At 43.7% G+C, this 23,479-nt stretch overlaps 8 protein-coding genes and 1 long non-coding RNA gene across 11 annotated transcripts; 7 read left to right on the plus strand and 2 right to left on the minus strand.

The window, feature by feature from the left end:
• Positions 1-173: 173 nt before the first annotated feature.
• On the plus strand, positions 174-2,024 carry LOC131209080 (potassium channel subfamily K member 9). Its single transcript, XM_058202062.1, has 4 exons — positions 174-221; positions 302-635; positions 708-1,326; positions 1,401-2,024. Exons 2-4 carry the CDS (start codon positions 509-511, stop codon positions 1,663-1,665), a joined length of 1,011 nt encoding a protein of 336 aa, XP_058058045.1. The 5' UTR covers positions 174-221; positions 302-508; the 3' UTR covers positions 1,666-2,024.
• Positions 2,025-4,247: 2,223 nt separating this feature from the next.
• LOC131208426 (BBSome-interacting protein 1) lies at positions 4,248-4,861 on the plus strand. Of its 3 annotated transcripts, none has more exons than XM_058201172.1 (3): positions 4,248-4,332; positions 4,404-4,454; positions 4,541-4,861. In XM_058201172.1, exon 3 carries the CDS (start codon positions 4,583-4,585, stop codon positions 4,859-4,861), a length of 279 nt encoding a protein of 92 aa, XP_058057155.1. In that variant the 5' UTR covers positions 4,248-4,332; positions 4,404-4,454; positions 4,541-4,582. The 3 variants fall into 3 exon arrangements, with proteins under 3 accessions (XP_058057155.1, XP_058057157.1, XP_058057156.1); XM_058201174.1 differs by having other exon boundaries at positions 4,267-4,283; XM_058201173.1 differs by having other exon boundaries at positions 4,277-4,308.
• A 26-nt stretch (positions 4,862-4,887) lies between these two features.
• On the plus strand, positions 4,888-7,474 carry LOC131208425 (LMBR1 domain-containing protein 2 homolog). Its single transcript, XM_058201171.1, has 2 exons — positions 4,888-5,058; positions 5,126-7,474. Exons 1-2 carry the CDS (start codon positions 4,888-4,890, stop codon positions 7,070-7,072), a joined length of 2,118 nt encoding a protein of 705 aa, XP_058057154.1. The 3' UTR covers positions 7,073-7,474.
• A 1,515-nt stretch (positions 7,475-8,989) lies between these two features.
• LOC131212610 (large ribosomal subunit protein uL24) lies at positions 8,990-9,781 on the plus strand. Its single transcript, XM_058206540.1, has 2 exons — positions 8,990-9,082; positions 9,177-9,781. The coding sequence occupies exon 2, from the start codon at positions 9,190-9,192 to the stop codon at positions 9,643-9,645; it is 456 nt and encodes a 151-aa protein (XP_058062523.1). The 5' UTR covers positions 8,990-9,082; positions 9,177-9,189; the 3' UTR covers positions 9,646-9,781.
• A 12-nt stretch (positions 9,782-9,793) lies between these two features.
• LOC131212611 (uncharacterized) lies at positions 9,794-11,260 on the minus strand. Its single transcript, XM_058206541.1, has 2 exons — positions 11,091-11,260; positions 9,794-11,026 (listed from the first exon to the last, which is right to left on the minus strand). Exons 1-2 carry the CDS (start codon positions 11,217-11,219, stop codon positions 9,794-9,796), a joined length of 1,362 nt encoding a protein of 453 aa, XP_058062524.1. The 5' UTR covers positions 11,220-11,260.
• A 944-nt stretch (positions 11,261-12,204) lies between these two features.
• Positions 12,205-16,202, plus strand: LOC131208205 (AP2-associated protein kinase 1). The gene is made up of 2 exons (XM_058200857.1): positions 12,205-13,516; positions 13,571-16,202. Exons 1-2 carry the CDS (start codon positions 12,205-12,207, stop codon positions 15,445-15,447), a joined length of 3,189 nt encoding a protein of 1,062 aa, XP_058056840.1. The 3' UTR covers positions 15,448-16,202.
• Positions 16,203-19,647: 3,445 nt separating this feature from the next.
• Positions 19,648-20,940, plus strand: LOC131210968 (uncharacterized). Its single transcript, XR_009156878.1, has 3 exons — positions 19,648-19,785; positions 19,842-19,939; positions 19,999-20,940. It is a non-coding gene; the product is annotated as an uncharacterized LOC131210968 (long non-coding RNA).
• A 911-nt stretch (positions 20,941-21,851) lies between these two features.
• Positions 21,852-22,526, minus strand: LOC131210586 (large ribosomal subunit protein bL27). Its single transcript, XM_058203855.1, has 3 exons — positions 22,399-22,526; positions 22,165-22,328; positions 21,852-22,097 (listed from the first exon to the last, which is right to left on the minus strand). Exons 1-3 carry the CDS (start codon positions 22,457-22,459, stop codon positions 21,894-21,896), a joined length of 429 nt encoding a protein of 142 aa, XP_058059838.1. The 5' UTR covers positions 22,460-22,526; the 3' UTR covers positions 21,852-21,893.
• Positions 22,527-22,647: 121 nt separating this feature from the next.
• Positions 22,648-23,259, plus strand: LOC131207629 (ADP-ribosylation factor-like protein 16). The gene is made up of 2 exons (XM_058200251.1): positions 22,648-22,972; positions 23,030-23,259. Exons 1-2 carry the CDS (start codon positions 22,648-22,650, stop codon positions 23,257-23,259), a joined length of 555 nt encoding a protein of 184 aa, XP_058056234.1.
• The last annotated feature ends 220 nt before the right edge of the window (positions 23,260-23,479 follow it).

Consider the following 23,479-nt stretch of genomic DNA (forward strand, 5'->3'; position numbering starts at 1 on the left):
TTATCTAAACAAATGGATCACAGTTATTTATCTTTTTTTCATTTTATCTTTTTCCACTGTTCGTAGACGAAGTATAGTAATATGCCCAATCTTCAATCGTTCATTAAGTTCATATCTTTCCAGTGCGCAGATGCAATGATGAAGAATATCTGTCAGAAATCGTAAAAGAAAATGTTAGACGAGTGACATATTTCCTCTTCCAGATAAGTTCAATATTTAACGTTAAGTGTTTTCCACAACATTATGCTTTGAAAACGTTCATAACTTTGCAAATTCATTACTCTTATGATTTCACGAATAGATTTGACCGTGTTTCACCCTGGAACAAGTAGTTGAACTCTTTAGCAAACTCATGGAGTCTGATGTGGAGAACGAGTCACTAAGTTTGCAGAAAAATCTGATAACGCCCTCAGAATTACACGTAAATTAATTCTGGCTTCGAAATAACGATCTAAATTTCATGCAGGGCATGGTTTTTAAAAGCCCCCGGTCGTAGTCAGAAGCTGAAATGAAGCGCCAAAATATTCGTACCCTTTCATTGGTGGTATGTACTTTTACCTATTTACTAATTGGTGCCGCCGTGTTTGATGCACTAGAATCGGAAACCGAAGCTAGAAGATGGGAGTTTTTAAAAAGTAAGTTCTGTAAATTGTATAAAGTAAGTTATTGTCAACCGCACACCGCATGATTTTTGTCGGCTTTTTCAGGTGTAAAAGCAAACTTTGTTGCCAAATACAATATTACCCCGGAAGACTATCATATGATCGAAATTGTAATTACGGAGAATAAACCACACAAAGCGGGACCCCAGTGGAAGTTTGCCGGCGCATTCTATTTTGCCACCGTCGTTCTAGCGATGATCGGTTACGGTCACTCTACGCCAGTTACAGTAGGAGGCAAGGCTTTTTGCATGGCTTACGCCATGGTCGGAATTCCGCTGGGGCTCGTGATGTTTCAAAGCATCGGTGAACGTTTGAACAAGTTTGCGTCTGTTGTAATACGCCGTGCGAAAAGATATCTGCGCTGCAACCACACGGAGGCAACGGAAATGAATCTGATGGTCGCAACGGGATTACTTTCGTCGGTCATTATTACTACCGGAGCGGCTGTGTTTTCACGTTACGAAGGGTGGAGCTATTTCGACAGTTTTTACTACTGCTTCGTGACACTCACTACGATAGGCTTTGGTGATTATGTTGCACTCCAGAATGATCAAGCGTTGATTAACAAACCGGGCTACGTTGCACTAAGTTTGGTGTTCATACTTTTTGGATTGGCGGTCGTCGCTGCTAGTATCAATCTCTTGGTGCTAAGATTCATGACCATGTGCGTATGACTATCTGAGTTCCAAAATGCCATCCGCTACCGGCAGTATTACTGGAAAATTGTCTTCATTTCAGGAACGCGGAAGACATACGACGTGAAGAAGCAGAAATGCAATCTTCAGTGGACGGTCTCACGACATATGAATCTACCGGTAAACTACTTTCCTGTGCCAATTTGAACTACTGTTCGGAAATTGAAGAAGATACCTCTGTATGTTCATGTACGTGCTTGGGAGGCAACAGTTTGACAACCCATGAACATGAATTTTTATTAAACCAAGGATATCATCCAGCAGATATTATTACGAGTACCATTAGTTTGAAACGCATGTCTATTTAAAAACATAAGGCTAAGCTGTTCCAGATTATCGCACGTGCTGCATATTAGATAGAATACCGTTTTGGGGTTCCTTCTCTTACAACATGTCCATTCCATTAGACAGAGTTGTAAGCAAATTTAAATCAACCACCAACGAAACGATGTGTGCCAATTGCCACGAAGAATAAGTCTCAGATGAAAATAACTACAAGTAGGTCAATGTTCTTTTAAAATCGAAAAAAAGCAATCCGATTTTTTAAGTGTCATTCAACATTTAGCAACATATATAAATGAAAATTGACAGCATATTAAATTTCACTGACGAATATAACATGTATATATTCCGCATATAATAAATTCGTAATTGTGATTGAGTTCAGTATTGCACAATTGTCTTTCTAAGGTACTTATCCCGATACTTCAACCGCCAAGCTCAATGTTCAACTATAATTGAATAGGTTGAAAGGTCGGTTGAAATAATTGAATGAATAATTAAAACAAAAAAATCGAGGTAGGAGACCGAGTTAATCATAGACCGAATCCCTGTAGGAATTACTGAGCTTCCTTTATTTAACTTTATTTTCTTTTTTTCTTTTGTATTATAGAGACTTTGAGCTATAGTGGCCTAACATTCGTCTCTTTCTAACTCTACTTTTAATTCCAATACCGGTTGCCAATCAGGGTACCAGGGCCTTTAAAACCTTGGCCTTTTATTTAACTTCATGATCGGGAGAAGTGGTTAAACACAACCAAACGATCCGATAATTAGTAACGTTCGTCTGATCAGTGATGCAGAGTCGGGGCGCGGCGTGGAAACGGGCGTTGTTCTCTCGAGTTCCCTCTCCAAACTCGCGTACCTAGTGGGATGTTGTATTGTTTACCGCGAACTTAGGCAGCAACGTGTCGCCCGTTCCCCATACCGTTTGTGGTACCAACACGTGTCCTGGATCATCGTAACGTCAGTCCAGACTGCCACGCTTCCGCGACCCCGAACCCAAGCGATGACGATTCGGTGTTCTTGCTCGTCGTTGCCCGAACTTCCACTGATCCAATTCTCCCCGAAGACTTCGTAAGTCCTCGAAGAGTGCTTCTTCATGGCTGGCACACGCGTGTTTTGATGACGCAGCAACGTGCCTCTACGTGTCAACGAGGTCCACTGGACGCCAGCGTTGTGCCTCCAAGACAGCGTCAGCGATGACCAATTTATAGGAGGTAGCACCAGTATTCTTGATGACCAGCTGCTGTATTCCAGGCGGCAGCAGCCCAGACGCCTAGGAGGAGTGCGTCTTTCAGTGACCCTTGCGATACTCGCTTCATGTCATTGTATAGCTGCGAGGGTCGCTGATCGCCTAGCGACATCTCTGACAGCACGCGGCACATACATCGTTGCTGCCTCTCGGAAAAGTGGTCGATCAGAACCTTTTTTGCGTATTCATACTTTCCTTGGGCGGGGAGCTCGCAAAAGCTTTCCCTCAGCTCCAGAAGCGTTTTCTGGGGAACTTGTGTCATTGCCAAATTGAAGCGCAGGTCAGCAGCTGGTGGTATGTCGCTGGCTGCAAACCAATATTCGACAGCCATGAAAAACCCCTCGATGTGCTCGACGTCCACCACCGGAATCGGAATCCAGGGATCGCTGATGGCGTCGATGCTTCGTGTAAGCGTCGCTGCAGCGAGTCGCCCATAGCTCTCGTTGCGATCACCGGCGTGTTCACCAAGTAGGAATTACTGAACTTGCTTTATTTTGAATGGTTAAAAACGTCCGGTCGCCTTGCGCTTCGCGAAAGCAACTGTCAACTGCGATAGCAGTTGATTCACGTATATACTGACGAATGGAATGATTCAGTCACGTACTAATTCTCAGCACATGTAGGTCGCTACATTCCAATTCCAGGTTGAGCTACATCAATCAGTTTGTTTGAAAAGGAGACAATATAAACCGGGAGTGATTGCAGAGTTTACGATCCACCTGCCCTGCGACGTTGATTACGATCACTCTATTAAGTCTGACAAGTATTCCGAAACTATTCGTACAATTTTGCTCTGGTTAGTCATCGTTAGATGGATCTTTCGCATGGAAATCTGATCGACATTTGAGTTGAACTGAAACGCTTATCGCTATCGCTTTTCCCAGATTGTGTGCGTTCCAAGAGCCTAGTTCATAATAACAATCATTGTTCTATGTCCGTTGCTTGGGTAGGTCCTCGTTAATTCGCGTGTCTGTTAATCTTCTGTTAGTTTTATTGGGCAGAGTGGTTGGCTCCGCGCCAAACTCGCTGTCACGCCCACGTAAGGATAATATTTTAGGTCCCTACTTGTATTAGGACCCTTGAGGACCGCGTTGCCCCACCCTGCCCCTCTAAATTTAGTATTATTAACCATTCGCCCAAGACGGAGCCCAGTGGATTCGTACACCTTTACAGATCAGTTGTCTTTTCTGAATCTGAAAATATCCTGTTTAAGCTTCTAATGTAGCCCTTGCCATGATGACAACTGGTGTTGGTTCGTTTATATTCCTTGTTTGGAACGTCAAACACGATGTTCCCTTTGAAACATTGCTATAACCATATGTAAAGTTTTGAAACCGTCTCTTTAACACTATATAATGAAAACCTAACTTGTTCCAAAACATCATCGGACAGGTAGTAAGAATTAGATCCTTTATCCGTATGTTTGCTATTGTTAAGTTAGGTAAAATGTGTAAATTACTCAGCTAACTTCTTGCCAAGTGACAATTCTTACGATTTTTTTATGTTTCTTAGCTGTGGTCTCATTTAAAGAAACGCAGGCGTAAACACGACTGTACTTGTGCTGTAAGTAGAAAAATCGATAACCATTGCCAACTCTCTTCCTTTCCGTGAGAAACCCTACTCCACTTTTTCGTCTTATCTGTGTTTAGCCATCAGCTTGAGGCATAGCAAACGGCAGACAATGTTTTGCAATGTCCCTGCCGGTCAACACAGCGACGGCAGCTGAACCATTTTCGTCACCGGTCAACGCGGAAACATCAAAGCACCAACAACCAATCACGTTGATTTTACCTACCAGCGGTAAATTGTTCTACGAAAAGAAGCAAGAGCTTCAACTCTGCAAACCGAGACTACTCCCGTTGAAATCGTTCAGCTTGGAAAAGTTGGAAAGGATTCACCAAGAAGCGCAGTGTCAGCTGCAAAAAACGCGAGCCTGTACCGCGGGCAACAAAAGCAACAGCGAGTTTTAAAGTGTCCACCGGTCAGTGTCGGTAAAATGGGATATTTGCTAGTATTTTCCATCTGCTTGGCATTACTGTTGGCATCGATATCACTGTACCGCTACGGCTGTATCCAGCGACAGCATCCAGTTGTGACTTTCTCTGTGCTAACGGCGTGGAGTTTTTCCTTTTTGATAGTTTTTACTATTCCGTTAGATGTAACTTCGGTAAGTAAGCTAAGCAAATGCACTCCTTAAGGATGGTGCTGATATTTGACTTTATTCGAAAATCCAGACTGTATATCGGCAGTGTCTACAGGAGCATAACATAACGAGCAATGGATCGAGCAACAATAATCCCAACGCAATCTGTCAACGACCGTGGGGAATGGTGGAAGAGAGTGTTTTCCCGAACCTATGGCGTATCATCTATTGGTCCTCACAATTTCTCACGTGGCTAATCATGCCACTGATGCAGTCTTACCTCAAAGCGGGAGACTTTACGATCAAGGGTAAACTACGTTCAGCACTGGTCGATAACGCTATCTATTACGGAACATATCTGTTTATCTGCGGCATACTATTGATCTATCTGGCAGTGCAACCAGGCATCTCACTGGACTGGCAAAAACTAAAAGCAATCGCGTCATCCGCCTCCAATACGTGGGGTCTATTCCTACTCGTATTGCTGCTCGGTTACGCTCTGGTCGAAGTGCCACGTAGTCTGTGGAACAACTCGAAACCGGGGTTTGCACTGCAGTACGCCTACTTTAAGCTTTCCAAGTTAAGCTCTGAAAAGGCGGAAGCTGAAGAGAACGTAGACGATGTGCTAGAGAGTTTACAATCCGCTAACCGAGCCGTCCCCGCGCGACACGCCTTACGGCCAGCATTGGAAACCATTATTCGCAAAGCACCGACGGAACTTATGGAGCGTGCAAATCGTATTACCCGAGAAGATGCATCACCGATGGCGGTGCCATCGGAAAAAGCACTCGTGCGCTTGCATCGCCAGGTGATAAAATCACTCCAAACACTCCAACGTACAGAAGCGCTATGGAGCGTTCAAGTTAGCAGAGTTATGCACTTGGAAGATGTTGCGGTACAGGCGTTGTCGTTGCATCATAAGTTTGTTAGCAGTTTTCCGAAGCAGCGCAGTGGACTGGCCCGTTTTCTATACAGCCCACAACTCGAATGGTACTGGGAGTGCGTTATAAAGGCACCCTTTCTGAAAGTGCTAGCTATTATTACTGCTTTTCTTTCGTTTACTGTCGTCTGGAGTGAGCTAACATTTTTTAATCGCAAACCCGTCCTTTCGATTTTTGCCAACATATTAATTGCTGCTAAGGGCAGCTATGATTTTGTTACGATTGAGCTGTTCTCAATGCTTACTCTTTGCTACCTTTGCTACTGTGCCTACTCTACTGTGTTTCGCATTAAGTTTCTAAATCTCTACTATCTGGCAGCTCACCATCAAACGAATGAATACAGCTTAATCTTTAGCGGAATGCTCCTTTGCCGACTCACACCTCCGATGTGTTTAAACTTTCTCGGTATGATCCACATGGATTCTCACATTATCAAAGAGAGAGTGTTAGAAACGCACTATACGCAAATAATGGGCCACATGGACGTTCTCGGAATTATTTCGGATGGATTTAACATCTACTTTCCAATGGTAATGCTAGCATTCTGTTTGGCGACCTGGTTTTCACTCGGTAGCCGAGCGCTGAATGCTTTCGGTTTCCAGCAATTCATGCTTAACGAAACGATAGCCTTCGAGCTTGTCGCAGAAGGAAAGGATCTGATTTCCCGCGAGAAGCGCAAACGGCAGCGTGCTGAGGATGCATTAGTTCGGAGACGGGATAATATTCTAGGGCAGATGACTAGAGATGGAGGAGCCCAAGCTAGCAATGCTGCGAACGTTGGCGTTACCAATGGATCCGGCAGCCCAGGCAGTATGCTATCGAAAAATAAAACCCAAAAGCTCAACACGATGGGACCGAACGACGATCTAGTCGGTCATAGTGATCGCCTGGATTATAGTACCGTAACTGGAATGCGTGGTATGGATGACCTCAGCTTATCGTTGTCGAATGAAATCAATGAAAGATTCGGAGTAAGTACAGGCGTTGCCGTAGGATTTAAAGGGTACGGAACAGCCTACGACGATGAACATCATAAAAACCGCACGACAGGTGGAGGACGTCCTAGCAAACCTAAGGGACTGTTTGACGATGTTTAAACTGGTTCATTTGATATTGGTTGATTGCCCTGAAGTTTTACGACGTATTCCTAGTTACTCTCGTTTCTTGAGTTTTTCCTCACAGTGATACATTTACAATTTATGAATAACAGCTCATAGTAAAAAAGGTTACTACTCTTCGTCACCGGTAATTATCCTGTTGGCTATAGAAAATGGCAACCTCAGTAATTATTTTAGAAACTTAAGAAATTTGTTTAGAAGTGTTTCAAGTTTGAACAGCACGAAATCTATTGATGCACTAATCTAAAATAAACACTCCACTGATCATGAAACATAATAATTATAAATGAGCGCTAACAATTTGCTGCTTGCTTTTACCTTTGGAATGTAAAAATAGTGATACACAATTTACAGTTGGTAGCAAAGTAAATAAACTGGCGAAAAGAAAACCTCTTTATTTAAGGAAATTATTACCGAAATGTTTCGTTATAAAGGAGTGAAAATAGTGTTTGCTAGCTGAATTTGTTTAATACTGTTTTTCACATACGAAAGAACCTCTATTGGTGTCCTCGCCAGTACTGGTCGCTGTGGTAATGCAGAGTATAAAAATGTGAAATCTCCTCGCCAGTACTGGTCGCTGTGGTAATGCAGAGTATAAAAATGTGAAATCTTTGCCACTAGCAGACCCGGCGAACTTTGTTCCGCCCCAAAGGCAATGGCCCCCGGTGATAGAGCAGTCGGTAACGCTCGCCGCTGTCACACAACGGGCCATGGTTTCGATTCCCGATACCAGCGTGACAGGGGGTTGGCGCATCACCAACAACCCCGTCCGTAAAACAAACTGTTACAGAGAACATCAAAGATTAACATTGATTAACATTAACATGCTTTTCTAGGCTTTCTTTTTGCTTCAGTTAAGCACCTTGTGATACACTACATTTTTTATTATCAGGCGCAAGAACAAACATCGCAGATATTTTTCCGACCCGTGAACATCCCACATATAATTGACCATGGGGAAAAAACATTGGTTTTCCAAATTCATACACAAACTTTCAATGATTGGCCTTGTGGTTTGTTAATGGCCATAGTGAATGCAAGACAAATCGGAAATTGAAGTTTTTTAAACTCATCGGGATCCTCGGAATGAGAACTTCCAATGCGAACACTGTTATGCTATTAACGCTAACGATGTTAGCGATGCAATCGTATCGAAACGCTGCTCGATACAAATCAGCTTCTTCAGTTCAGTTCTAAGCTACCTCCCCACCAATTTTCAGCCAAATCGGTTCAGCCGTTCTTGAGTTATAAGTGAAATGACATCTTCAGAACTTTCTTCTATATATATAGATATGCTAGTACTAGTCAATTTTATACTCGTAGTAATTGTTCATCAGGTTTTGCTTGCTTGCTAGCATGCTGATAAGATTCTGTATTTCAACCTGCTGTTTCCAGTTCTTTTTCGTTGTTCTTTTTTTCGAGCTTGTGTGCTCTTTTCAAATAAAAAGGTAAAGATTTTTTTAAGGAATATCTGAATGCAAACATGCTCCATATTCACGAATTTTTAAGTGTTTGATAATCAAACAATACTATTCTAGCAAGCGTAATTCGTTAGCGTTATGTGAAGAAGCGTTAGTAAGGTCCAATATGAAAACAATTCCAGATCAAAAGGTTATACAAAGTACAGGGTAATCTAGTCTTCCCTACAATATTTTAACCAATACTTTATTTGTTTTCCACGTTTTATAATTTTCACGAAAGGCATAGTCTTCCGTCTGCACTTTTCGTACAGTTCAGTCATTATTGCAACATTTTTCTTAGTTTTTGTCTAATTCTAACAATACATTTGAACTATCTTGACCCAAAAATAAAGTCCAAATTTTCGTACAAGTGTGTAACCCTTGATTTCGACAGCGATGTCAAAAGTGTTGGTGCATATCGTTCTTGACTGCCATCACTTAGTCTGACAGCTTGTCACGTTTGCTCTTTCCTTCCGACATCTTGGACTACGTGAAGCACGCGTTTTTCGGGTGTACGAGTTTTTGAGTTGTAAGTAGTGTACAAAATAAAGAGTATTCGAGTCGTAACAATGCCGGAAATAATGCAAAGTAACCAAACATATTGTGCGTTTCATTTGTTTCAGCTGCGGCCAAATAATGAAGCTGAACAAACACGTTTCCTCTTCGCGACGTAAGAGCCGCAAACGCCACTTCCAAGCACCGTCGCATATCCGTAGGAAGCTTATGTCGGCCCCGTTGTCAAAGGAACTTCGCACAAAGTATAATGTGCGTTCGATGCCGATCCGCAAGGATGACGAAGTTCAGGTTGTACGTGGCCATTATAAGGGCAACCAGCTTGGCAAGGTGACGCAAGTGTACCGTAAGAAGTTCGTTGTGTACATCGAGCGTATTCAGCGCGAGAAGGCAAACGGCAGTAACGTTTTCGTCGGTGTGCACCCCTCAAAGTGTCTCATCGTTAAGCTGAAGATGGACAAAGATCGCAAGAAGATCCTGGATCGCCGAGCCAAGGGACGTCTGGCGGCGCTGAATAAGGACAAGGGCAAGTACACTGAGGAAACAGCTGCCACCTCAGCGATGGAAACTACATCTTAAGTTTGCCAACAAAAGTACCCCTTGTGAGCTGTGCTAAGCATTGGCTCTGAAACCTACAAGCGGAGAAATTAAAACGAAAAATGTGTGCTGCATACTGAAGTGAAGCGAGAGAATAAAAAAGTCAGGCGAGAAAGTATTTTGTTTGGTTTTATTTGTTGCAGGACAACAAAATTGCAGGACACAGTTTGATCACTCCAAGATGAATTATTCGATACCGAGAAATTTGAAGGGGAAGATTTTGTTCGTCCAATTCCAATGCAATCTTCATTCCGGCTTCAAGTGTTTCCAGCTGCTTATTCCCGGAATTCAAAACAACTATGTTTTCAACTCGTCGGCAATCGTCCTTGTCAGTGGTTGTGTAAAAGTGAAGCATTACTCGCCCGTAGCAGCGTTCAACGGATTCCAGTGTTACTAGCTTTGGTTGCGCGATACCCGAGAGCATTTCATGAAACCAAACCCTCTGAACCGACGTTTTCTCTCTCAACACCGCTGCTAGCATGTTAAGAGGCGAACCTTTCCGATATTTTCCTTTTGTGTGTTTTTCGAATAACGTCATTTCATTTTTGTAGAATGATGTTGAGATACACGTTGATGAAGAGTTTTCAACAGGTGACGGTAAGAGTTCTTCGATGTTGAATAAATTTGCATCAGCAGAGCTCGTATTGACTATGTTTCTGCTCTTTTGATATCTTTCAGCGGACGATGGCTTATTTACGTGTATCGATGCTACAGCATTCCCATCGGGACACGATAACAATTGTGAAGAGTTAACCTCTAGTGATGGTTGAATGTCTTCAATGATGAATAAATTTGAAGCGGTGCACCCGTCGTAAGTCTCACAATTAGCTTCTTCGGTAGATGAGTCCCCGTCCTCGATATTCCATTGGGTGGTCGAAAATGTTCCCATTTTCGTTCTATGAGCTTCTTTACTTCTCTTTTTTAAGCGCGAATGCACGTATAACGATAAGGAGCCGTTTTTGTTTTTTGACGAATGCGGTCGTGAACGCAAGTCTTCTGGTGATGGTGACTGTTCCGAATCCGAATCAACCGTAATTTGCCGTTTATACTTGCATATTGTCCCAACAAAAGGCAGATGTGGCACGTGATTCTTCTTGCAGTCAATTGCTAAGCAGTCATCCGATTCAGACGCAGAAGAAACAGGCCGTCGATGGGTAACGTCTTCATCATCTTTCGATAGCTTTAATTCCGAATCCGATGAGTTTCCATTTTCTATCGCCACTTTAGCCGGACTGATGAATGGTGGCTGGGATTGAGTAAGCGAAACCTTCTCTGCGCAGCGCTCATTTTCGGCATCAAATTGGAAGTCGTCATCCGAAGAATTTTCGATCATCAAATCTGTCACGCGTAAACCGACCAGTTTCTGAAATACAATTCAACTTCCCTGAAATACACCCGAACCATTCAAGAGCACGTCCATTCCTTACCCTACTAATCCTTCGTTGGTTTGTTTTGTGTCGTTTAAACTGAGGTTTCTTCGTATTGGCCTTTTTCTCCGTTAGTAGAGGCGAAGAGACTAGCTCTTCATGGGCCTTCCATGGATGTTTACTACTCATTGTATCGTTAGCACTAAGGAACGAATTTTTCGATGCGTCCCAGCGGTGTTTGTACATTGTAAACAGAACGAGTCCTATTGACACTGAGCTGTCAAAAACGGAGCATATAGAAAAAAACGAAACTCTCGCGTGTAGATGTTTCTATTGCAACACGCATACGCATACGTGTGTTGTGTTGGTCGGTCGTCGTTTTTCTTCAATACAGTGCGACAAACGATACGTTACCACGAGAACCTTTGCTGTGAAATCCGAATGTGAGATCGGAAAAATTGTGATAACTAACCATTTCTCTCGAGCCTCTGTTCAGCCTACTTCGTTGAGCTGGACCCAAATATTTGGCTGACACCAAAGCAAAGCAAGTCCTAGCAGCCAAGATTATTGTGCAAAAAGTGTACACAAATAAAGAAGAAGCAGCGTAAAATATCCATCTTCGACTTTGTGCTCTAGATAAAGAAAAGAGCGAATGATATTTTTCAGTTTCTGCTTGTTGCAGCAATTCGCGTTCAACCGGCAGACTTGCTAAAATAACTAGATCAAGAGCATGGACAAGTGGAAAGCATTTCGAAATCAAGCATAGGTCAACATTTGTCAAACGACACGATATTCGATTGCGCACGTGAACATCGTTACCACAGTCGAGAAAGTATACGGGATCATATCGCTGCGAATGGGAGAACTCCATTGATTATTATATGATTCATGCTCGCAGCAAAGGAACAGTGATAAGGGTCTCAAAGTGAATTGCTGTTCGGCGAAACAGAAATAGGGTAGGAAAACCACTTTAAAATGGCTAATAAGTAGATCGAACTGCCCGGTTCAACGTGAAAAAACTAGAGTGCATTAGCCGTGGCGAACATTACAAACATCAGTAACCTTGTCGCCAATCTTGTGGTTTGCGTGCACTGTGTTCATTATTGTGCGAGTGGCGGTCCGGAATACCAGTTTAGATTTTGACGTCGTTTAGTGGTCACCAGCAATAGGAAGGATGAAAAAGTTTATATCGAAGTTTGAAACAAAAAACGAACCAACACCGACATCCAGTAGCCGAGAGACGAACAGTTTCGTGGGTAAAACCTTCAAACTGAGCAAAGAGAACGTAGTGACCGTTGAGGAAGTTCTGGCGGAGGGAGGATTTGCGGTGGTGTTTCTAGTCAAAGGATCGAAAGGTGAACGCTATGCCCTGAAACGGCTCTACGTTAACAATGAGTACGATCTTGGAGTATGCAATCGAGAAATAAAGATAGCGAGCAACCTGAGCGGCCACAAAAACATCATCGGTTACATTGACCATAGTATCAACGCGAAAGGAAATGGCGGGGTGCACGAGATACTACTGTTGATGCCGTACTGCAAGACCAATTTGCTGGCTTTAATGAATGCTCGTCTCGGAACGGGATTCACTGAACAAGAAGTGCTTCAAATTTTCTGTGACGTAGCAGAAGCAGTTGCCCGACTGCACCAGTGTCAGACACCCATAATCCATCGGGATCTTAAGGTGGAAAATATTCTTCAGAACGATCAGGGCCACTATGTGCTGTGTGATTTTGGTTCAGCAACCGGCCGCATCCTCAATCCAAACAGTCATGGCCGTACGATGGTGGAGGAAGAGATCCAGAAGTATACTACCCTGTCATACCGAGCGCCTGAAATGATCGATCTTTTCAGCGGTCAGGATATTACAGTTAAGGCAGACATTTGGGCACTTGGATGTCTACTCTACAAGATTTGCTTTTTCACGCTTCCGTTTGGTGAGAGCGCATTGGCCATTCAAAGCGGCCAGTTCTGCATCCCGGATGGTTCGAAATATTCACGAGAATTGCACCAATTGATTCGATACATGCTGGAACCGGATCCAGAAAAACGTCCAAACATTTATCAGGTGTGTGATGTAGCTTTCAGCATTGCTGGACGTGCGAATCCTGTTCGCAATCTCACCAAATGCTCGGTTCCGGGTTTAGAAACGCTGGTAGTCCCACCATTTGAGTCGGAAACTAAACGATTTCCGGTCCCATTAGGCGCGGCAATGAGTGGCTCGGGGCCAAAACCGGCAAAACCTGCCTTGCAAGCGCCACTCGAAGGAGGTACCAGTGTCGCACCCCGACAAAGACCAAAGGCATCGCAGGCGAATGCTGCTACTGTTCCCGGCGCAAGCTTTTCCTTAGGCCTACCACCAAATCCTTCACCAAAAAATATTCTATCTTCGCCGACACCCGGTGGCGCACCTACAGGACCAACGGAAGCACCGGAAGCATTTGTTGCAAAATTTTCGGCCAATTTTCCACCAACACCGGGAACGGGTGCAGGCACTGATCCCACTATTATGCCTGATTATAGCCATCCTGCGCAACCAGCGGTGCCAGTAGCCACCCTCTTTGAGACAACCTATCCAGATCCGTTTCGAGAGCCAGAAATGCCTTACGGTGAGAGCAGCAACATCGTCTCGACAAATCATTCGTCGTCCTCTTCGTTGTCTGTGGTGCATTCGCCCAGTCATCCGGTACCGCCATTATCTACCAGTAGTGCCGCATCGACTGCCACCGTCGAAGGAACGAGCTCCATCCTGGCCCCGCCGAAATTGGTCAGCGGTCATAGGCGCAACGTGAGTGATACATCTGCCTTCAACAAAGCGTTCGCAACGGAAACATGTCAGTTCTTAGCATACGAGCAATCGACTAATAATTACCAACAAACTTCCAGTGCGAATCCAGCAATAACTGCGCCATACACTGTCACCACCGACGGTTCGAACGGTTCCATACATAATATACATACAATTGCTTCGTCGACGGCGCTAGCATCATCCCTTGAAACGCGGCCAGCGAATCTAGTTGCGGCTAGCTCCAACCCTCAGTTGCATCAACCCAGATCGAATTCTTCTGCAGGTATTGCAGGCAGTGGAATGAACTGGAATCCTTTTGGAGATCCTACTCCGTTTGCGCAGATGACCGAGGATCACATATTCGGAGAAGAGTTTGACAAGATAAGGCAGCAGGGAAGTCAAGGTAGCTTGAAGACACCGCCTGAGGTACCACGTCACTCGTCACTTCCTCTCATCCAAGCTTTAGCTACGAACACAACTTTGTCAAACATTCAGCAGGCCGCCCAATTTTCGCCTGAAAACCTTCCCGATATGCTTGCCGATGATGATGACGACCCATTCAGCTCGGCACCATTTTCTCTCCCATCTCTGCGCGGGGGAGGAAAATCATTCAAGGCCCTCACTTCGCGCAAGGTGATTGTAATTGACGGTGGTTTTAGCACGCAGCTGGCCGAACATGTCGGCCCAAAAGTGGATAACGATCCGCTCTGGACGTCCCGTTTCAATGCAACCAATCCAAGTGCGGTGCTGGAGACGCATCTCGACTTTCTCAAGGCCGGTGCGGATTGTATCACGACCAACACGTACCAGGCGTCACTCGAAGGATACATGGATTTTCTTGATCTTAACGAAGATGAATCGCTCAAGCTCATCCGGGCGAGCGTCGAGCTGGCGCGGCTCGCTCGCACCCGGTACATAGCTGAAAAGCAGGAGAACAAATCCCACAAGATTCCGTGGATCGTCGGATCGATTGGACCCTACGGAGCACACTTGCACGACGGCTCAGAGTACACTGGGGCGTACGCTGATCAAGTGCCAGCAAACCGTCTTCAAAAGTGGCATCGACCACGAATCAATGCCGTCGTCGCTGCCGGGGTGGATGCGTTGGCGATCGAAACCATTCCCTGTAGGGTGGAGGCGGAAGCGTTATTAGAACTACTCACAACCGAACATCCTGGCGTACGTTTTTGGATATCGTTCCAGTGTCGCGACGGAACCACTATTGCACACGGGGAAAACTTTGCCGAAACAGTCATTGATTTGTGGTCGAAAGCGGCGTTACTGGCCAATCCCAATTTGTTGGCAATCGGCGTTAACTGCACACATCCGCAATACGTTACACCGTTGCTACGATCCGTTACCGAGCGACGAGGAGCCTCGTCGGAAGCTGGTAGTTGCTGCGATCGTATACCTATGATCGTATATCCAAATTCAGGCGAACAGTGGGATCCCGTTACCGCTTCTTGGCATGGTACCGAGAATGTCATACCGCTTGAATCATACATACCCCAGTGGGTGGAGTGTGGTGCAAAGTTCATTGGAGGGTGCTGTCGCACAAATGCACGAGACGTGAAACGCTTGAAAAAAACAATTATCTCGCTTTACGGAAGTCGTATCAGTGAGCAATAGGCATGAGGATTTCTATTTGAAGGTTTGATTTGAATTCAGTTTGCTAAAATGACATACGACTCTGTTGGCCTACTAGTTGACCAGCATGTTGAAACCTAATAATTATAGAACTTAACAGTGGTTACGTGTGAGTTCGTTAAACTAAAATTATACAATTGCATACATCTATCAATGTGCACACTAAAGCTTCGGAAAGGTTGAGGCGAGTTGTTATAAAACTTCAGATGCTTTGTGTTTAGCTTATAATCTGAAAACTAATCAATGGCAACCGTGGGTTGTTAACCGAAAATGGGTAACTTTTTGCCAGTTGCAGAAGTCGTCTTTCAAGTAGCAAAATATGTTGTATCCTTCAACAGACACGAGGAATAGAAAGCGTCTTGAAAGAGTATTGAATAATGAAACGTGTTTGGCCCTACTTTTCGCATTCTAGTCTTTATTTTCAAATGTAATAGGTTCTGATGTTCATGTGGTAGAAAGCATTCCAGCAATCACCCATGCACCGATTATTGTTATTGTTTGCTTACTGATAATTTTCTACAATTATTCTACAGAAACACTTGGCTAAATTGCATCTTTAGCATAGTATTAGGTTCAAAGGGGTGCGAGCAGAACACTTTCGAACATTATATCACTTCCACCAATCAAAAGAGAACATTTTCTAAGTCAGTGTAATATGCATATGATGTATGTATGGTTAATTAGATTATTAGCTGAATTATTTGCACGTCGCAATGTTTAGTAAAACTAGAATTTTCATATACAAATCGTGTGAAACCATAGTAGTTAAGCGGAGTAGGTAGGTGAAGTAAAGTGAAGTTTACTAATAACTGAAGTAAAGTCGCTGATTTCATTTTTGCGTACATCAAAAAAGGAAGTCTTCATCATAGATGAACTTTGCATTGAGATTACATTGCGACTGAGGCACGGTTGGAAAGTAGATTAGTTTGAGTTTTTCCTGTTCCTAAACATGTTGTTACTGACTAGGGCAGAATTACGAGGAAGCTTTAATGCCATGTGACAGTTTCCAATAAGTGGTCATCCTGCCAATCACTTACCGATCCAACAATATGCCCCGCACGGTAAATGTACCTCCGCTCGTGGAGTGCATTTACTCAAGTGTGCTATTGTGACATTTCTCGTTCGTCGTCGCGCGCTGTGACAGAGGACGATCACGGCTTGATATCCAATTCGAACTACATTCTGCAGATTCCAGCATGTATGTTTCTGCCAGCTCTCGCTGTTGGAATTGTTGCTGCTGTTGCTACCATTTCTTTTCTACCAGTTTGTGGCAACCTGCTACCTGCTTTATGGTCAGACACATTTCAATGAGACGGGTTTGGCATTCCACACCAACCGACCGGCTGCCGCCACCGGTAAACGATTTTTACTATAATCGTCGTCCGACGGTCGGTGTTTTAATAGCGTTCCCGGCGATCCTCTGGCGTGTGCGTAAGGATGGAAAAATTGCAAAAATGTCTGGCGGGTTTTTCTTCAGCACCCAATCTCGGTCTCTTTCTTCGAAGGTCACCAATAGCTTCCGATGTAGCTGATCGACGGCACTTTGGCTGCAAAGTCCGGCAGCGATACGGGCCCCAGTACCCCAGATGACTACAAAAATAATAAAGGAAGCAAACGTTAGACAATCGTTGAACGGTAATATCTTCGGTTTCACTCCCGTAGCTTACATCCATGGTGCTTTGCATAGTGCATCCATAGTAGTCGCGCGGAAAGTGGCCTGCAGCGGTGGCGACATTCATGCGTTGGCCGCAACAGAACAGGTTCCGTGGCTTTCTATAATGCTTCTGTCTTTCGTCTCTTATTTATTTTTGCTCAAGCGATTGCAGTTCGACATTTATAATTATTTCGAATTCGTATTTTTGAGCTCCATTTTACATAATGTGTTTCTCTAACGTTCTTTTATAATCGTACTCGTCGCGTTTTATATCGTACTAGCGATGGTCAATCCGTTGCGTATCTTGGTAATGATTTGCTTCTCTAGCTCCAATGCATCCCGCAGATCGTTTAGTGCGACCGAGTACTTCCCGGCGTATTCCTCTTCAATCGAGGACTGAATCTCGGCCGTTTCAAATTCTTCCTTGCCAGCATCCGTCAGCATGGTCTGCAACGAAGAAAACAAGAGAAATTCTTTTCGTTCGAAACAATCCTCTACACAGAGTCACGCTCGGACGACTTACTTTGAATTTCTTTTTCTCTTCATCGATCAGCAGTGTGATCGAGGAGCCGCGATTACCAGCACGTGCCGTTGATTGCCAGCAGGCTGATCTCCAGAGTGGCAGAATGGAAAAGCCTTGTTTACATTTTACTACCTCTACATCCTTACCATCTTTGGTCTTCACCAAAAACCAGACATCGATTGCTGAGATGGTCTCATTTCTCAGCAAAAACTTCTCCCTTATTTCAACCCTACGGCCTTCGTGCGTAACCGTAACGGTGACGACGCACTGCCTCCCGAAGGAACATGGCCGTTGCTACTATTTTTACCACCCGTTTAGGTTCGACAGTATTAACTTTTAGTTTGAGGCCGATTAACTCGGCAAATGTCGATCGTCACTAACAATGACATCCATAATGATGTCTATTTGCAAATTATCCAAAGCCGTCATTTGCGTGGGATCACCAACAGTACGATGTGTGTCGTCGTACTGATGAGCCACGAATTCAGCGTGCGTTCGTGCTGGGAAAGGTGTGTCGCTGTAGAAGCTGACTTTTTCGTTGGCTGTTTCGCCCGGGATGATGCACTTTTGGCACCCAAAACATCCGCTTTGCTGGATCGTCTCTGTAATCATTATGAAAACAATAAATAAATTAAAATTTAAATAAATTTACCCTGCTAAAAAACCTACCTTTCGGGCGCGTACGTCCCTCAGCGTCTGCAAGCACCGCTCTGACGGTAACGTTGGGCATGTCGCTCAACTGTTCGCAGAGCGGGCCGAGTAGCACCTGCGCGCTTGGGGCTTCGTTGCCACTAAACACACTCAGGCCGAAAGGTTCGCCCGGCGGTTTAGTGGCTTCGCGCACCCGTCCTAGTACAACCCATGGTATCAGTTTGGGATTGTCTAGCTTCTTAAATGGTGCCCCATCGACGAAGATATCCAACTCTATGGGACCTGTCGACGAGGTCTGTGCACGTATTGCGTCTTCTGTAATTTAATGGTGTTACGTTATAATATATTTATATTATAAAAAAAAAGGGCGTACTTACTTACATCACGCTGCCAGAAGGCCGCCGGCTCAGCAAAGTCAATCTATGGGCGGGTCCTTTGGTCATCCCGAAATATGCGAGCCCAACGCTCACAGCAGTGCGTTGCGCGTAGCTGTTGGGCTCACTTCCGGTGTTCGCTCAGAGATCAGCGTCACATGGCATAAGAGGTCTACCACCCCTTAACGATGATCCTCCCGAGCGGTGGTGTGCACCTCGAGATCGGCCTGATGCTTTGCGGCGTCGAATTCTGCCTCACTGTCGCTGTAATAGTTGTAGTATTCGGGCGGTGGTCCCCTTTGCCGCTTGGACGGGCTCGGCTCCTGGCCGTAGTTTGTTGCCGTTGGATGACATACTGCAGACAGGTAAAATAATTAATCGAAAGCCCAAAATTCCCAAAGCACTACAAAACTATTCATCAACACATCTTCCATCTTGCGCCGGTCAGATAAACGATCTGACCAAGATGGATAAGATAACCTCGTGCAAACGGAGACAGACGCCGAGAATGGGAGGCTTTTCGAACGGCCCAGCAATTTTCAGCTCTTATCCTTTCGGCTTACCTTGACTCCTTATCCTGTTGGCTAAAACTGCTCTTATCATGTTGGCTAAAGCTGCTGCTGATGCGAAGCGGTTCGAAGAAATTGGTCAAATCTCACGCTTAACAAACGCCGGCACTCTGTTGTCGTCAAACTTTTCTGGTGGACGCAGAAAAACGCAAGAAACTGTTTCACGGTTGGACCGGATTCTTCGACAACACTGTATGGTTCGGTTTGTTGCGGTAATATACTTTGTTTGCTCGTGTTTTGATGCGTTTCTAGTTTCCAGGAGCTTCACATTAGCATCGAGCGGTTCTGCGTCTTTATTTTCACCAAAGCAACTGACAAAATGGCGTCGCCTTTTGTTGTTTGTTACCCGGCTTAATATGTCAAAACAAAGTATGTTGACAAAAAACGAAGTTCTCATTCATTGTAAAACTACAAGAGGCGAGAAAACTAGCGTTAAATTAATTTGTAATGCCAAACTGTTTACGTCTCGGCCAAAAACAATTACAATTACAATTACATCAATCAATTTACAATGAACTACATTCAGTAAACTTCGAGGAAAAGACAAAGGTAATGTAATTGTGTAAAAATTGGTTAAATTTTATTAATTATTCTCTTTCCATTAGATTATAAGTCCAGCCTCAAAAAACACACATACGACGAATCCACATTCAGCAATTGGCCATACCCTTTGAACGAGAACGAAGAGAACGCTAGCAAAGAGGTAAATGTTTATTTTTAATCTTTACAATATTATGTTGCACTAACAATTTGTTTTCCAAGACTCAAAATCCTCCAGAGAACGCCGGATCAGCGAAACCATCGACGGGCACTGCCGGTGAAGCAATGGACGAGTCATCAGCGGACGCGGACACGGATGGTGGAGACGGAACGACCACCCCCATCATGCTACCCGCACCGAGACCGAGAAAGCACCGCTCGATATCGATGCGATCGACATTATTTGCGAAGAGTGTCAAGAAAATAATGACGCGATGGACGAGCAACGAGCACCAGAAATCGCAGAATTCGACAACGAAGCGGAAGCAATTGGTTCCGGCGAAGAATTCATGTGGGTTTCCATTAGTAAGCAAAAGGAAAATGAGGTAAAAATGAGCTATATGCATAAGCAAATAGAGCAAATGACCCAACAATTGCAGGTCTTGCCGCTTGAAAATAGTTCATGGAGACAATCCCTGCATCTGTTGTCCTCATCTTCTATACAACAGCAAGTGTTCCCGTCCCAGGTATCCCAAAGATACCTGGGTAAAGATTATACTAGGCAACTAGGCAACTTTTTGAGCGAAGAATATGATACGACTCAGACACTGGCGTACAAAATGCTCTCGGCCGAGTTTTTAAACCAATGAACGTTTCGGAAAAACGGGCAAAAACATATCTTAAAGCAAATCGCAAATGGAGCCCTGACAAAAATGCCATTGCACAATGTCATGCTGCATTCAACTATATTACGATCGAAGATTTTGAAAAGATCATGCAGAAAGTTGTCAGTTGTCATGACCGATAATGATAAGAAGACAGCCATATGATGAAATATTAGGTTAGGTTAAAAAGATGATATTATTTATAACAATAGGTAATGCATTGCCTGTTTTCGAGTGTGTTATTAAGGTTTTCGATATTGTCCAACAGTCAAAGAATACAATTATTTTCGACACATAGCAGCGTGTTCACCCTTTAATCCCTTCAATACACTTTCCTCTATCAAATGTTCACGTGTTCGCTGAAGAAAATAGTGAAGAAAGCCAAAATACAAGGCATGAATGTGTATGTGGAAAGGGTATTGGCACTGTAATTGCTATTGTAGCTGCAATACTAAAATATTGAGGCAAATGCTAATAAATGCAATGAACGCCGCGCAAAATTTTCCTCGCTAACCAACCTCAGAAAATGATGATGATATGATAAGTCCCACCTCTTACCCCTGCATAGGTTTGAGAAGGACGGATTTATCTATCGATAGTTACATATAACAATAAGCGAGAGGGGGGCGTGGGAGCAATCTCTCCAGAACCATGGCATCTAGCTTTACTCCTTTCGTACAACGGTCGCCATCCCTTAAAGTGTTGGACCATGACAATGCATGACATCCTCCACTGAAGGGAGGGTCCACTCTCCGGAGCGCCGCAGGTTTCTCTTGCTCTGTTTGTAGTGCACACCTCCAGTTACCATTGATTGATAATGTGGTGCCACCCCCGATCATCACAGCCTGATCATCTGCTTTTAGCTAATTGACACCAATGATTCTATTCGTACAGAATGCCCACCACTTCCTCATTTGCGCGCGCGTGTCTCAAACCTATCTAGACTCTTTCATTCTATTTATTATTAAAATTTTTCATATTCAATTTCTCAATATTTTTTTAATCTTATCATCACCATAATCAAAGCGTATGATGACAAGCACAGTTTCGACAGATTGCTCCACAAGATCCAAGATTTGACAGATACTACAAATACAACAAAATACAACATGTAAAATATAACGTAACTACTGGTTTGTTGAAGTTAGACACAAGTTATACGACCTCTCTTATGTATGCGGAGCACAAGCGCTTGAATTCCCCCAGATCTGCGGCTTGGGTGATGCGTCGGAGAAATCAGAAAAGAAAATATGCTGTTTTATTACACGCCGTTCGATTTATTTTTGCACTAATTTAAACTTCATCGACTAACTTAAAACGGATATGCTGAAGCTCCGGAACGACATTGAAAAATTTCTTAAAGATGGTTTGTCCTTCACGACCTGCATAACAACGTTGTACCCACGTGTGTTCCAGGTTTGGATCAAGTTGTTCGCATGTGACATAAACTTTTCCATGCTCCATTGCAAAAAGTGTGCCATTCTTACCCAGTCCAACCTGAACAGTTAAAAACAAAGATGAATCTACTAACGCTGATTTCGAAAACAAAATTAATATCCCTTACATTCAAGCCAGGATGAAAACGAGGGGTTCGTTGGGTGACTAATATAGCTCCAGCTGAAACGTGATGTCCATCCTGCACTTTCCAACCGCGATGTTTCGGCCGAGGATTCTTGGGAGGGTTCCTAGAACTGCCACCAGTTTTCTTGGAAGCGTTTCGGAAAATAGCTACAATACATTGTTAGAATTTGCGATTAAGAGATTGATACCAAACCACGCAGTGACAGTGAGTTCTTACTCATAAAAGGACTATTGCTAGTCAAACTCGGACTTAATCGCCAAAGAATCGTGTTATTCATGGTAAGCTCACAACAAAAATCTTACTACCGGTGGCCAACGAAAACGAACTGCGTCGCTTACGTAAACATTATTGTAAACATGTCATCAGTTGACAAGCTGGTGCCCTTAAGGAAGGGAAAACATTTGGCTGAAACCGTATCGATCAAACAAAAAATAGGCACAGTGTTTCCTTCGCATATCCAATAAAATGTCTTATCTTTGTCTGGGACCTATGAGTGCGGGAAAAACGCTTTTGCTGACATGTTTACAAAAACCAGAATCGGTGAATTTCACCTCTCACTCCGTACCGAGTGTAGGCACTAATTTATACACCATCAAAATACCGCCCGTTGTTATCGATGAAAAAGATGTAAATCAGAAAATCCCTGCTCCCGGAAAACGCAAAGACCTCGTTCAGGTGCGTGAGGTTGGTGGATGTTTAGCACCTATTTGGCGCGATTATCTTCTAGCTCCTGTTGAAAAACTAATGTATGTGGTCGACACGTCGAATCTTTGTCAAATTTCCGCAGCAGGTAAAGTACTCTCAGAACCGTATTTTTTACTCTTTCAATAAAGATTATTTTCTATAGGCGTCCTTTTGTACTCCATGCTCGCAGAACCAAGATTACAAAGAACAAAGTTTCTGCTTGTGTTGTCCAAAATGGATCTGGCCTACCGTCAAATGAGGAATGAAGCACTCCTGATGCTCCAGATGGAAAAGTTTCAAAAGCAAATACCGCAAAACATCACAATAGTGCAATTCAGTGCTATAACAAAGGAAGGGATGGACGAAATATACGATTGGTTAGCGGCTATCTAGATTAAATACGTTATTAGTATCATGTTAATATTATCACCAGTTCTTGTAAATGAACTAATAAACTATGAATGTAACAAATCCTCCATTGTTATTAGTTGACGACCAATTATTTAGTTTTTGCCATGGATTTTGCATTTCTCGTTAAATGTAATTGTAATTTAAATCTTTCAATTCGAAACCAACCGTTTCAGCCGAAATTGTTCTAAAATTGTCCCTCTGC

Source organism: Anopheles bellator, chromosome 2 (genome assembly GCF_943735745.2).
Source record: "Anopheles bellator chromosome 2, idAnoBellAS_SP24_06.2, whole genome shotgun sequence".
NCBI classification, from domain to species: Eukaryota; Metazoa; Arthropoda; class Insecta; order Diptera; family Culicidae; genus Anopheles; species Anopheles bellator.

Bases quoted from the DNA above. Each gene is read 5' to 3' on its own strand.
- LOC131209080 (XM_058202062.1), top strand. From the start codon at position 509: ATGAAGCGCCAAAATATTCGTACCCTTTCATTGGTGGTATGTACTTTT. The intron at 636-707 runs GTAAGTTCTGTA...CGGCTTTTTCAG, and splicing joins AAGATGGGAGTTTTTAAAAA to GTGTAAAAGCAAACTTTGTT. The intron at 1,327-1,400 runs GTGCGTATGACT...TCTTCATTTCAG, and splicing joins GTGCTAAGATTCATGACCAT to GAACGCGGAAGACATACGAC.
- LOC131208426 (XM_058201172.1), top strand. From the start codon at position 4,583: ATGTCCCTGCCGGTCAACACAGCGACGGCAGCTGAACCATTTTCGTCA.
- LOC131208425 (XM_058201171.1), top strand. From the start codon at position 4,888: ATGGGATATTTGCTAGTATTTTCCATCTGCTTGGCATTACTGTTGGCA. The intron at 5,059-5,125 runs GTAAGTAAGCTA...TCGAAAATCCAG, and splicing joins TTCCGTTAGATGTAACTTCG to ACTGTATATCGGCAGTGTCT.
- LOC131212610 (XM_058206540.1), top strand. From the start codon at position 9,190: ATGAAGCTGAACAAACACGTTTCCTCTTCGCGACGTAAGAGCCGCAAA.
- LOC131212611 (XM_058206541.1), bottom strand. From the start codon at position 11,219: ATGAGTAGTAAACATCCATGGAAGGCCCATGAAGAGCTAGTCTCTTCG. The intron at 11,027-11,090 runs GTAAGGAATGGA...ATTGTATTTCAG, and splicing joins ACCAACGAAGGATTAGTAGG to AAACTGGTCGGTTTACGCGT.
- LOC131208205 (XM_058200857.1), top strand. From the start codon at position 12,205: ATGAAAAAGTTTATATCGAAGTTTGAAACAAAAAACGAACCAACACCG. The intron at 13,517-13,570 runs GTGCAGGCACTG...CTGCGCAACCAG, and splicing joins TCCACCAACACCGGGAACGG to CGGTGCCAGTAGCCACCCTC.
- LOC131210586 (XM_058203855.1), bottom strand. From the start codon at position 22,459: ATGAATAACACGATTCTTTGGCGATTAAGTCCGAGTTTGACTAGCAAT. The intron at 22,329-22,398 runs GTAAGAACTCAC...AATGTATTGTAG, and splicing joins TAGCAATAGTCCTTTTATGA to CTATTTTCCGAAACGCTTCC. The intron at 22,098-22,164 runs GTAAGGGATATT...TTAACTGTTCAG, and splicing joins GTTTTCATCCTGGCTTGAAT to GTTGGACTGGGTAAGAATGG.
- LOC131207629 (XM_058200251.1), top strand. From the start codon at position 22,648: ATGTCTTATCTTTGTCTGGGACCTATGAGTGCGGGAAAAACGCTTTTG. The intron at 22,973-23,029 runs GTAAAGTACTCT...TATTTTCTATAG, and splicing joins TTGTCAAATTTCCGCAGCAG to GCGTCCTTTTGTACTCCATG.